The sequence below is a fragment of the Otolemur garnettii genome, unplaced genomic scaffold (assembly GCF_000181295.1).
Source record: "Otolemur garnettii isolate 467f Iridium unplaced genomic scaffold, OtoGar3 scaffold00032, whole genome shotgun sequence".
In the NCBI taxonomy this organism is placed as follows: Eukaryota; Metazoa; Chordata; class Mammalia; order Primates; family Galagidae; genus Otolemur; species Otolemur garnettii.
Window position 1 is genome coordinate 123,372 of NW_003852427.1, and position 13,889 is coordinate 137,260.

The 13,889-nt window shown below is 40.1% G+C and overlaps 1 protein-coding gene across 1 annotated transcript in view; it reads left to right on the plus strand.

Annotated features, from left to right (window-relative positions):
• DOCK3 (dedicator of cytokinesis 3) overlaps positions 1 to 13,889 on the plus strand; it is a 492,344-nt gene that overhangs the window by 80,763 nt on the left and 397,692 nt on the right. Inside the window, exons 5-6 of the mRNA XM_023512988.1 lie at positions 7,198 to 7,239; positions 7,878 to 8,032. Of these exons, the coding sequence (XP_023368756.1) occupies positions 7,198 to 7,239; positions 7,878 to 8,032 (197 nt within the window). The remainder of the gene's footprint in view (positions 1 to 7,197; positions 7,240 to 7,877; positions 8,033 to 13,889) is intronic.

A 13,889-nucleotide genomic window follows, 5' to 3' on the forward strand; every position in this document is an offset into this window, starting at 1 on the left:
GTTCTAAAAATTTGGTAATTTCCTTCTTGATCTCATCTTTGACCCATCTATCATTCAGCATAAGGTTATTTAGCTTCCATGTTTTTGTATGAGTCTGCAGATTCCTGTTGTTGCTGAGTTCAATTTTTATTCCATGATGGTCTGAGAAGATGCATGGAATAATTTCTATTTCTTCAGATTTGCAGAGGTTAGATTTGTGGCTTAGGATGTGATTGATTTTGGAGTATGTCCCATATACCGATGAGAAAAATGTGTATTCAGTTTTGTTAGGATGAAATGTTCTGTAGATGTCTAATAAGTCTAGAAGTTGGATAGTTAAATTTAAATCTAAGATTTCTTTGCTAAGCTTCTTATTGGAGGATCTATCCAACACTGCCAATGGAGTGTTAAAATCTCTGACTATGATGGAGCTGGGAGAGATCAAGTTGCTCATGCCAGTTAGAGTCTCTTTTATAAACTGAGGTGCATTCTGGTTGGATGCATAGATATTGATAATTGAGATCTCATCATATTGAGTATTGCCTTTAACAAATATAAAGTGGCCAGCTTTACTTTTGGTTACTTTTGTTGTTTTAAAACCTATTGTATCTGTGAATAAAATTGCAACACCTGCTTTTTTCTGCTTTCCATTAGCCTGGAATATAGATGACCATCCCTTAACTCTGAGTCTATATTTGTTTTTTAAGGTAAGAGGAGTTTCTTGTATACAACAGATGTCTGGTCTAAGTTTCTTTATCCAATGCCAATCCATGCCTCTTTAGGGGATGGTTTAAGCCATTCACATTGATTCAAATTATTGATAAGCCTGATAAAATGTTAAGTATCAAATTGTTCTAAAGTCCAGTGGATGTTTTTAATCCTTTTGCCAGTGTAGAAGTTGGAGTTTGATCAATAGTTTCTGATTTGGTTTACTTTTGTGGTAGAGGATTGCAGTGATCATTATGGAGAATAGGTCTGAGAATATCCAGGAGTGCTGGTTTAGTTATGGAAAATTTCTTCAATGCATGGATGTCATTAAAGTATTTAATTTCTCTATCATAAATGAAACTCAGTTTAGCTGGATACAGGATCCTGGGCTGAAAGTTATTTTGTTTTAAGAGATTAAATGTTGATGACCACCCTCTTCTTGCCTGAAAGGTTTCAGCAGAGAGATCAGCAGTTATTCTAATATTCTTCCCCTTGTAGGTTATGGTTTTCTTATGTCTCGCTTCTTTCAAGATTTTCTCTTTCTTAGTAACTTTAGTGAAGTTAATTATGATATGTCTGGGGGATGTCTTATTTGGGTTGAGTCATGCTGGTGTTCTGAAGCTGTCTGCAATTTCAGGATGTCTCGACATATCTGGAAAGTTCTCTTTCATAATTTCATACAGAAGAGCCTCTGTGTTTTGCAGAGCAACTTCATCACCTTCAGGGATTCCTATAAGGTGAATATTAGTTTTCTTCAAATTATTCCAGAGCTCTCTGAGAGAATGATCCATTTTTGCTTTCCATTTCTGATTCTCTTTGAACGTTTGGACATATTCAGAAGCTTTGTCTTCTATGTCTGAGACCCTTTCTTCTGCCTCCCGCACTCTGTTACCAAGAGATTCTACCATATTTTTCAGATCTTTGAGGGCTGCAATCTCTTGTCTTAATGTTTCAAAGTCTTTGGTGGTTTTGTCTTTGAATTTGTTGAATTCTTGAGTGAACTTTTGGAATGCTCCTTGAATTTCTAGTTCTATCTTTGCCTGTATTCTGTTTATCTTAGTTGCAATCCAAATTCTGAATTCAATGTCTGACATCTCAGCCATTTGTTTATAAACTGGATCTTTAATTTTGCCTGCCATATCCTTTCTTGCGGGGGGTTGATTTACTCTGGTTATTCATATTACCAGCCACATCCTTTCTTGGGGTGGGGGGTTTGATCTACTCTGGTTATTCATATTACTAGAGCTTTTCTGCTGATTCCACCCCATGATTATTTTACCCTGTTTGACTTTTCCCCTTGAGGTTTGTCAAGGACCTGTATGGTGTCACAGCTTGAGAGACTGGGGACCTGCTTGGTGTGTTGGGGCTAAGTGGCTCTGTCTTATTTTCAGCTGGTCTCTGTCCTACCCTAGTGATTCAGTTACTCTTGGTTGAAGTCTCTGCTGTGGAGAAATACCAGCAATTAAGTTGCCCCGCCCCCCACAACAGCAATTGGGCAGGGAAAATCAAACTTTCCCTCAACTGTTCACCCAGGGTGCCCCTTTGAATAGTCCCTGCATGGTCTGCCAGGTTTTAGGGGTCCAAATCAGTTGTCCCAGTCAGGACCAGTTTTAGGTGGAAGAGTTCAAATGTCTCCGGCAGCTAGATAAGAGGGGTCTGTTTGCTGCTCAGTTATAACTTGCTCTGGTGCTCCGTGACAGCAAAGAGACCCACCCAGCAAATAGGTTAGTCTGGGAAGGTTAATATCTCCTTCCCCACCTTGCACCCAGTCAATTGTTATCCCCCAGGTCTGTGACCCTATTCACTCCAGTAGGCAACTGCTCCCAGAGTTTACGACTAGCAAAATCAGCCAGAAATCTGAGTTTGATGTGGGGGCCTTGCGTGTTTGAATTAGGCTTCTGTCGGCTAGATTCCTCTGCAATCAGAGGCTGCATTCAGCTCTGGGCAGCAGACAAATAGTAGTTTACACTCAGGTGTCAATTCCAGCCTCTGCCCGCCTACTGCCTTTGTCTCAGCTATATTACCCTGAGGGCTGGTGCTAATGGGTTCCTTTAATGGGCTCTTTAATTACAAAATTTATCAGCACTCTGCCTGTGGCTGCTGACTGGAACATCTGGTTGCCCAGAGAGACAGGGCTGGAATGGTGTCAGTTCACAGCTCAGGATGCCACTGTTGGTGTATTGGCTTCCTCTGAGCCAACTTTCTTCTCCTCACTCCTGTGCCACAGTCAACACAGAGCAGCACCAACCCTTTCCCCCGCCACTTCTTTAAAGGAGATGCCTAAGAATCTGGACTCCGTAGGTAACAAACCTCCAGACCTCGGAGTGGGTGTGTGGGGACTCCTCAGAGTTCAGCGTTGCAGGTGGGGAATATATACAGTTTTATACAGTTTTACAGTTTTATGCCTGGCAGGAGGGTGCTGTGGCACGCCAGTAGGGGTAGGAGGTCCAGTTTTTAGGGGGTCTCTCCCATCAGAGTGGGAGAAAGTTTAAACTCTGCTCGCTTGTGTGCATGGAGTAAACTGCGAGCCCTTGTTGTGGGGGAGGGGACTCCCATCTGCTTGGTGGTGGATTTTGTACATTTTGGTTGTATTTTTGGAGTCACAGCTCACCTCAGGAAGGTTGAAGTGCACTCTTCAGTCTTCTCTCTTGGCTCTGCTCCAAGCCATCAGCTCCCTTGCTAAACTTCTGTCCTTTAAGCCTCCTTCTAGATGGGAGCTTCTGTAAAAAGTTGGCTGCAGTCCGCCATCTTGGCTCCACCTCCAGTAATAAGATTTTTTACTGTGGCTCCAAGAACATGCATTGGGGAAAGAACATCCTCTTCAATTAATGGTACTGAGAAAGCTGCATATTCATAAGCAGAAGAATAAACTAGATTCCCTGTTTTTCACAATATGCAAAATTATATAAACTGCTTACAAAATATAGGGGAAGCACAAAACTATAAAATTGCTTATAAAATACAGGGGAAGCACTTCAGATGCTGGCCTAGGGAAAGATTTTATGATTAAGACCTCAAAAATCATAGGTAGCAAAAGCAAAAATAAACAAATGGGACTATATTAAACTAAAAATCTTCTGCACAGTAAAGAGGAAAATCAGTAGAGTGAAGAAATAACCTATAGAGTGGAAATAGTACTTGCAAACTATTCATCAAATAAGGGACTAACATCCACAACACACAAGGAACTCAGTGCCATAGGAAAATAGGAAATAATTCCATAGAAATGTGGACACAAAAAAGGTGGAAAAAGATCCCAAACAGACATTTCTTAAAAGAAGATATACAAATGACCACTAATCGCTGATCACTAATCAAATTAAAACCACAATGAAATATCATTGCACCCCAGTTAGAATGGCTATTCATAAAGATAAAAAGTAACAAATCCTGGCAAGATGGGGAGAAAAGGGAACTCTTATACCCAGTTGATGGGAATATAAATTAGTATAGACCTTGTAGAAAACAGTTATGGAGGTTTCTCAGAAAACTAAAAATAGAACTACAAAATGATCCAGCAGTTCCACTACTGGATATATATCACAATAGCAAAGGTGTGGAATCACCATCAGTGCCTACCAACAGAGGAATAGATAAAGAATGTAGTAAATATACACAATGGAATACTATTTAGCCATAAAAATAATAAAATCTTGTCATTTGCATCAACATGGATGGTACTGGAGGTCATTATGTTGAATGAAATAAGCCAGGCACAGAAAGACACACATTCCATGTTCTAACTCTTACATAGAAGCTAAAAAAAGTAGATTTCATGGAAGCAGAGAGTAGACTGATAGTTACCAGAGGCTGGGAAGTTTAGAGTTGTGGAGATGAAGAGAAGTTGGATAACAAGTAAGAATATACAGTTATAAAGAATAAGTTCTAGTGTTCAGGTTCAGTAGCATAATGGGATGGCTGTAGTTAGTAATTTATTGTACATTTCAACACAGCTAGGAGAGAAGATTTGAAATGTTTTCAATACAAAGATGTAGTAAATGTTTATAGTGATTAATATCTTAAATATCCTGATTTTATCATTATACATTGTTGCCAGGGTCCTGCCCCAGAGGCAGGGTCCTTTAACACCTGTGGAGCTGGTGGTGATCGACTAAAGAAAAATAAAATTAGAAGCAGCAAGAGACAAAGAGGACACACAGAATAGAATTTTCAAAGGTGGGAAACATGGGGCCATCACACATTAGTGGGATTCTGGAGAATGGCCCCAAGTGTTTGTTCTACTCAGCTTCTATTCAAGGCTGTTTCCACATTAGCCCAGAGGGTAAGCTGAGGAAGGGAACAAAAAACATCAGCAGTTCTCTGAGTAAGCTTGTCAGCCTCTATTGTTTCTATAATGATCAACTTTAAGGGTCTGAGCAGTCTTGAGTCTTTTTTTTTTCTTTTCTTAGAGACAGAGTCTCACTTTCTTGCCCTTGGTAGAGTGCTGTGGCATCACAGCCCACAGCACCCTCCAGCTCCTGGGCTTAGGCAATTCTTCTGCCTCAGCCTCCCAAGGAGCTGGGACTACAGGCGCCTGCCACAACACCTGGCTGTTTTTTTGTTGCAGTTCCACTGGGCCCGGGTTAGAACCCACCACCCTCGGTATATGGGGCTGGCGCCCTACTCATGGCGCCACAGGTGCTGCCCTCAGCAGCCTTGAGTCTTATGTGGGAGCCTCCTGACTATGGTCACACACACAGATTCCTTAGGAGGGGTTTCATCCCCACTAGTTCACTGTGGAGTAAAATACCACCAGCAGCAGTCTCCTCTGAAGAACTGATGAGACAGAAGAATTTTCTTCTTATCTCCACCCAGAGGTGTCTTCTTCGGTTGTTTAAGGGATATAAGCTCTCTTACTCATATTTCAGGACCCGAGCTGTTTCTTTGATCTCTGCCCTGGCCAAATACAAATCTCCACAATGGGTATTTGCTTTGGCTGTTGACTGGGCAGGAGATGGCCTAGTTAAAGTTTCTTGCCAGGCCTTCCACGCAGCTTCCTCTGTGACCATTATTTCTTCAAAGTGTTCACAGACCCATCAGGGGTGTGTGCAAGCTGTATCCCTTACAGGCCAGATTTGTAGGAAAAGCAGGAACTGCTCAGATAAGGAATTTAGTGGCTGATTTAAAAGCAAACTAGCTAACTTGGCATTATTCCACCTTGCTCAGCTCATTTCTCTGTTTTTCTCTTTTTCCGAAGGTGTTTTTCCTTGCCAAAAATGAGGTCTTTAGTTCCCATTCTGCCTGCCCTTTGCATGCATGTGTTAAAATATTACATATATCCCATAATTGCGTACATATATATCAATAATTTGTTTTAATGATTCAGAACTGGTATTCTGCTTCCTGCACTTTGGTTCTCTTATTCCCACTATATAATTTGAGACTCATAATAACTTTATGGGGAAGATAAGATAAACATATACCTTAATTTCACAGTTCTGGAAAATGTCTCTTAGAGAGATTAAGCAATTTCTCTGAAGTTGCACAGCTTTTTAGTAAACCCCCTATGAGCAGAGAAAACATCTTTGGTCTTTCTCTTAAATAATCCCCTTCAGCAAGTAGCTGGTATTAGAATCCGCTTCTTCTGACTTCAGCTAGCAGGAAAGGAGCAACTTGGGGAGATGTTTGGGAGGGATCCCATTTTAATTAAAGGTATCCAATGTGGAAAGCCTGAAGAAGCTGAATTAGATAGCTTAGAATTAATTCTGAATTAGAATAGTGGTTCTTAACCTGTGGGTCATGACCCTTTTAGGGGTTGGATGACCCTTTCATAGGGGTCACCTAAATACATCCTGCAAAACAAATATTTACATTACGATTCATAACAGTAGCAAAATTACAGTTTTAAAGTGGCAACAAAAATAATTTTATGGTTGGGGGGTCACCACAACGTGAGGAACTGTATTAAAAGGTCACGGCATTAGGAAGGTTGAGAACCATTGGTTTAGAAGATGGTATTGTGTGTGGAGAGAACAGTGCCAAAGCAAAAATCCAGTAGCAGGCACTCACCTGTGACTTAGCTGGTACTATGAGCTGGACAGGCTCAGATTTGAATCTAGGCTTTGCTACCACTTTGCTGTGTGATCTTTAGCAAGTTACTTTCTCACTCTACCAGGGGTGCCCAACCTGCAGCTCATTGCCACATGTTAATTTTGTGTGGACTTTTTTTTTTTATATTGTTGTTGCCTATCCGCAGTGTCTGATATCACAAAAAGTGTACATGGACTTTTTTCACTGATCATACTTTGTTAGTGTTTGTGTATTTATTGTTTGGCCCAAGACAACTCTTATTCTTCCAAACTGTAGCAGAGGGGAAAAAAAAGTTTGGACACATCTGCAAGCTTTAGTTGCCTTCTTCAATTATGAATACCACTTGTCTAACAGGATTATCAGAATCAAACGAAATCATAAATGTAAAAGATATACAAGACTTCTTAGCACATAGAAGGTGCTTAATAAAATTTAGTTTCTTCTTTGAAAGAGTAAATTTTTCTTTCTTTCTTTTCATAGCATTTATCTAGCCGACAGAGTGTACAGCAGAGCACATCCCAGGTAAGCAGCTTACTTAGGACTCCCAATATTTTCCCTTAACTTTTCTTTTAAGAGATCACAACATATCAATGCACTTGTAAATGACAGATACCAATTACTTTTTGATTGTTTGGTGTCTTTATCTAAGGAGACTTGATCTCCAGATTTGGCCAGTCTCCATTCCTCTGTGAAAATTTGTATAAGCACAATTAAATGAAAGTAGACTAAGACTATAATGAATCACTCTAAGAAAAAATAAGAATGTTACTTAGAATGGTAACTATTACCATCTAACAGTGTAAGATAAATCAAGTACATCAGGGTCATGATGGCATCTCTAAGAAATGACTTTGAAAATATTTCCCTGGAAAATTTAGATGTTATTGACTTGGTGGAGATTTTGAGTTCACTTCTAAGTTAGAATTACCGTTTCCATGTTTTCTTCACTGTTTACTTCTCCCAGCTGCTTGCTTGCCCACCTCAACCTAAGTCTGTCAATGTGGTAACTCTTATTAGCACGGAAAACATCTTTAGTCTCTCTCTTAAATAATTCTCTTCAGCAATGTGAGGAGAGTTAGTAATTTAGTTTCCGTTTCTTTAATGATAAATGTAATAAATAACTAAAATTGTGAGTCACTGTTTTTTGCCTTCTTTATTAGGTAGATACAATGCGACCACGTCATGGGGAAACCTGTCGGATGCCAGTGCCACATCACTTCTTCCTTAGCCTAAAGAGTTTCACCTATAATACCATTGGAGAAGATACTGATGTTTTCTTTTCTTTATATGACATGAGAGAAGGCAAGCAGATAAGGTAAGAATCACTGGAAGTTCTGGTCAGATTAAGATTCTTTGTTAGGATAATATGGGTCATAGGTGTCTGTGGCTTTCAGAGAAAACAGATGCACAGAGAAAGAAAAACAAGATAAAGTAACCTCATCTTTTGGTAAGAGTTTGGCTCCAATTTTCAGTGTACCCTTAACATCTAAACCATATCATGTGTGGTCCTGCTTTTTTATTCCTGTTTTCATAGAAAAGCTCAAAATTGAGTGTTGGCTATCACCATCTCACAGAGAGAAAAGGATGGATCTATTTAATACCAGAGAAAAGGAATAGGAAAAATGTAGAAAAAGCAAAATGCAGTAGAGATGCCCAAACCCAGCATACAAAAAGTTTTTGGGCCTGGCTTGCTACATGTGAGAGAGAGGGTTCACAGGGTCAAGTGCATCAAGTGTATCAGGATGGTGATGGCATCTCTAAGAAATGACTTTGAAAATAGTCATGTGGGGCTTGGCGCCGGTAGCTCAAGCAGCTAGGGCACTGGCCACATATACCAAAGGTGGTAGGTTCAAACCTGCCCCAGGCCAGCCAAACAACAATGACAACTACAACCAAAAAATAGCTGGGCATTGTCACGGTGCCTGTAGTCCCAGCTACTTGGGAGGCTGAGGCAACAGAATCACTTAAGCCCAAGAGGTTAATGTTGCTTTGAGCTGTGATGCCACAGCACTCTACCAAGGGTGACACAGTGAGACTCTGTCTCAAAAAAAAAAAAAAAGTCATGTGGGAGAGAGTTCACTGGGAGAAGCCTGATTATGTCCCATCTGGGCAGCCCCATGAGGAGAGGGTTCATGAAGGGAGAGTGGGTTAATGAGGAAAGAGCCTGGTTATGGCCTACCTGGGCAGTTCCATGGAGAGAGGATTCATGTGGGGAGAAAGAGTTCACAGGGAAAGAGCCTGATTATGTCCCTTCTGGGCAGCCCTATGAAGGTAAGAGCATTGTCTGGGAAGAAGGAAAGACTGGCCTTTCTTTGTCTTTTTTTTTTTTTTTTTGCCTTGGAATGAAGGAGAGACAACAAAAGAGGTTGACATGCAATAGACTATTTTGGCAGAGTAATGAAGTCCTGCTTCCTCAAAACAGTAAAGAAGAATTTAGGAGACTCTCTGGGTTTCCCTTTAGAGTCCAGCAAGGCTCTGACAGTGTGAGATGACCTTTGTAGCTAAAAAGGAATTTTATAGTCCACCTATTTTTCTCTGGTCATCTTTTAAATAACTGGGCAGAGAGAAAAGAGATCTTGGGTTTCTTTCATATTGCTTGGGAACTTCTTATGTTATAAGTGCTTTATGGATTTGGTGTGGTTTTATACTTAAAATTTGAAAGCTTCTCTTCTACTTTTCCAATTCAATGTGTTAACTGAAGAAATAATGAGGTTCATAATTCAGAAAAGAGAGCTTTATTTCTTTTTCTTTCTCTCTCTCTCTTTTTTATTTATTTATTTATTATTATTATTTTGCAGTTTTTGGCCAGGGCTGGGTTTGACCCTACTACCTCTGGCATATGGGGCCACAGGCACCACCTGAGAGCTTTATTTCTTATAAAGGCTTTTGCCTGCAAACAGAAAAGCCAAGAGCCCAACCAGGAATATGTGCTTTGAGGCAAGGACAATGGGAACAGGAATTTATCCTGGGTGGCCATATTTGTCAAGTTACAGCAGGAGTCATGAATATTTATGAAAATAGAAACGTGCCTGTGCAATGGAGCTTTCTGTCCTTTTGTGGGGGTCCATGTTCAGAAATTACCACTCTCTAAGTCAAAAAAGTGAATAAAGGACAGAAAAACTCTCTCTGTTAAAACCACTCACAGTTTGTGGTCTTTTTCATAAAAGTATGCTGGTCTGGCTCTCAGGGGGAACAAGCCTGATGGTTGTTAGCAAGGGAGGAGGTAAAATAATGCATATCTCACCTCCCATCCTGTCATAGCTAGGACTTCAGTTGTAAGGTTTCTCTGGGGCTGAAAGGAGGTCTGTTCAGTAAATGAAGGGTTGCTTAGGTTTTTTAGTTCACAAATTACATATGGGAAAATTAAAAATGGAAGTTAAACAGAATGCTAAAGAAAAGCAGTTTATGTGCTTGAAAGTGCCTCTGTTCATGACAAAACAATTAAATCACTATATTTCACTTTGACCTAGGAACAAAAAGATACACCCATTGATCAAGGTGTATGAATTTTCCTAATTATCGAGGCCTTCTAGTACATAGTCACTATGAAAGTTTTGAGACAGGCTGTGTTATGGTCCATTATTTCATGCCCAAGAATCACAGTTGACAGTGTCCCTTCTGATTTGCCCATGTAAGTTTCAACTTACTTAGCTTATCAGTGTTGTTTGGAGGTTTTCATTAGTTTCCATTCACAAAGATTTTATGTTTCTTGATTTTTGTGTATCTCACAACTTATGTGATAATCTACATAATGTGCCCTTGGGAAAACTATTGTAGAGAAGGTAGTAATGATATTGGTGGCAGTGATAGCTACAGCACACAGGAAAAGACTATAGGCTAGGGATGATAGATGCAGATTCTGGCTTCTCTTATTTATCTGTTAGACCAGAAGTTTCTTTACTTTATTAATTTTGTGTCTAAGAATCCTTTCTTCAAGCTCAGTTTCATAAAAAAGTTTAATATGAAACAAATAGAATATTCCAAGTATCCAATGTATTCAATACTAATATGAAGCCAGTAGATACACTAATACATAACCCACACAAGAGAAAAACTGTTGGGTAAAGCAGGAGAAAGCAGGAGGAAGGGGGGAGACATGTTGGTATGCTCTCACCTAATGGGCATGATGTAAGTGTATATGGAACACATCCTAGGTGTGGGGCATAATTACAGCGGGGACTTTACGTAACGTAACAAGCACAAACTTTGTAACCTGATCATTTGTATCCTCATATTAATCTGAAATTTTATTTATTTTTATTTTTTTAATTAATTATTTTTTTATTAAATCATAACTTTGTACATTGTTACATTTATGGGGTTCAGGGTTCTGCTTCGATATACAATGTGCAATGTTTACATTGAACCAAGTAACACATCCATCACAATTATACTCATTTCTTAATAGGTTTGAAATGTACCATTGCATCATGCATGTTAGGTGAGGTCCCCCGGATATCCTCCCTTCTCCCATATCCCCTCTCCCCACCTCTCTCTCTCCTTTTCCCTTCTACTTTATGTAATCTGAAATTTTAAAAAAGAATAAAAAATAATGAAGCATGCCTAAAGGATCTAAAAAATAGTCTCAAAAGGGAAAATCTAAGAGTTACTGGCCTTAAGGAGGAGGGAGAGAGACAAATTGGGGTAGTTTTATTCAAAGAAATAGTAACAATGAACTTGCCAAACGTAGAGAAAGATATCAATATTCAGGTACAAGAAGGTCACACAACACCAAGCAATTTTTACCTAAACAAGACTACCTCAAGACATTTGATAATCAAGCTCCCAAATGTCATGGATAAAGAAAAAGTCCTATGAGAAGCAAAAAAAGAGAGAGAGAGAGAGAGAGAGGAGGTGGAGCATGATGGCAGATAGGAAGGACATTTAGCAGAGCACTTCTGGAGCAGCTGGGGAAAGGGAGAGAGCCGGATCATACCTGGTGTGAGGAATTTGCATGGAGGTATGGCTCAGGGTGTGCAGCAAGGTGGTGGACTCAGTGTACAACCAGAGCTGCAGAGACCTGACTTTTAATCAAGTTTTTGGGAGCCCGCCCTAGCTGCAACAGCGCTGAGGTGGCAGTGGTGACTGATGTGGTGGTGGTGGCCAGTATCCCCCACAGAGGTACCAGAAGAAGACTTTTGTGGTCTTCAGTTCTTGGGGGAAGCTAGACATCCAGTGGAAAGATTGGAGGTGTGTGCACTCGCACTCCTGAGTGGTGTTTGGTGGCTAGATTGGAGTGCTGTCTGGAGTGGTTCTGCCACTGTTTGGTGGTGCGTAAGACATCCGTATAGGAAGGCTCCCCTGGACAGGGGGCAGCCATTGTCATAAAGAGTGCCAGAAGGTTGTGAGGTCAGGCCTCTTGCTGGGGGCTTAAGGCACAGCAGTCTGAGTTCCACCTGCTGGGAGTGAACATCCACTAGTGATGGGCCCAAGGTCTCCCACACTCCACGGGAACTGTTGTGGGGGAAACTGTGAGACCTACCTCTGAAGAATTTTGGAGAGCTGTGAGATCCCAGATTGGCAGGGTCTGAGTACTGAGCAAGTAATCAAGTGATCACCAGGAACAATTAAGCTGGGAAACAGATATAAGCCTAAGAGCCAGAGAGAGGTTAACGGCTGTATTGTTCATCCCCCTAAGTTCACAGCACCACCTTGTGTCCAGGCTGTCTATTGCAACATAAATATTTCCTTTCTAAGATTGGATCACTACATCATATATATGTATATGTTTTTATATACATATATTTTTTTGTTTTTGTTCTTTTTTCTTTCTTGTAGTTGTCTTTGTTAAGTTTTTTTCTTTCCTTTCTTGATTGCAGCGATTCTCAACCTGTGGGTCATGACCCACAGGAACTGTATTAAAGGCTCACAGCATTAGGAAGGTTGAGAACCAACCTATTTGGTAGCTGAGGTTGCTTACATCAGGCTATCTGAGTTTTTATTTTTTTTAATTTTGTATCGATGTGTTTTGTCTTTTGCTAAGTTGTTTGGTTGGATCTTTTCATAACTTCCATTTTTACATTCAACAAGAGCAAGGACTCCTATATTTGTGGTTACAGAATTTTAGCTTTATTTGTTCTTTCTCTCTGTTTTTTTACTCCTCTGCCTCCTCTCAGTTGATGGAGACTCTTCTACTTTTCTCATCTCTCCCACATAATGTGCTTCTGCATCAGCTAAGATATTCCCATCCTGTTTTTCTGTCTTCTTTGTTTGTTGTCTTCTTTCTTTCTTTATTCTGCTTCCTTCTCCCTCCTTTATTTGATTCAGTAGTACATTTAATTTCTTTTATCTATTCTATCTATTCTATCTATTTTATTAGATAAAATAATTATCTAAATTATTTTAATATAATTTCTTTTTTCCCTTGTTCTTTCTTACTCTTACTCTTTTTTTTCCCCCTTTCTTTGCTGCGGGCTGGTGTAACACAGCTATGGTCTGTCAGGTAGACTGCAACAGTAGTCTGACTCAAGGAGGCCAGGGGAACTTTCTACCATTGGCTCCAGGAAGAAAATATTAGCAAGATTATGCTGCAGAATTTTTCTTTTTTTTTTATTATTATTATTTTGAGACAGAGCCTCAAGCTGTCCCCCTGGGTAGAGTGCTATGGCGTCACAGCTCACAGCAACCTCCAACTCCTGGGCTCAAGTGAGACTCAGTGAGTCTCCTGCCTCCACCTCCTAAGTAGCTGGGACCACGGACACTCACCACAACACCTGGCTATTTTTTGGTTACAGCCATCATTGTTGTTTGGTGGGCCTGGGCTGGATTTGAACCTGCCACCTTAAGTGTATGTGGCTGGCGTCTCAGCCACTTGAGCCACAGGTGCCGAGCCAGAACTTTTCTATTTTTTTTTTTTTTTTACATCCTTACTCAACTTTTTCTTCTTGTTTTTTTGTTTTTGCTCTTTTTCTTCTCTTCCTATTCTTGGCAGAAGAAAGGTCTGGCTGTGTTCAGGCTGTTAAGGAGTACCTGATTTAAAGGAAGCCACCCAGTCCAGCTCCTCAAAACCCTTGAGTTATAGGCATGGCCTTAGCCATGTACTGAACAATAACATTTCTTCTATCACTCTCATCCTCCTTCCTGTCTTCCTTCTCTTCTGTTCAACTTTTTTCTATTAACCCCTCCTTTTTCTTTTCTTTTTCATTGTTTTTCTTTTTTCTTACTTTTTCCTT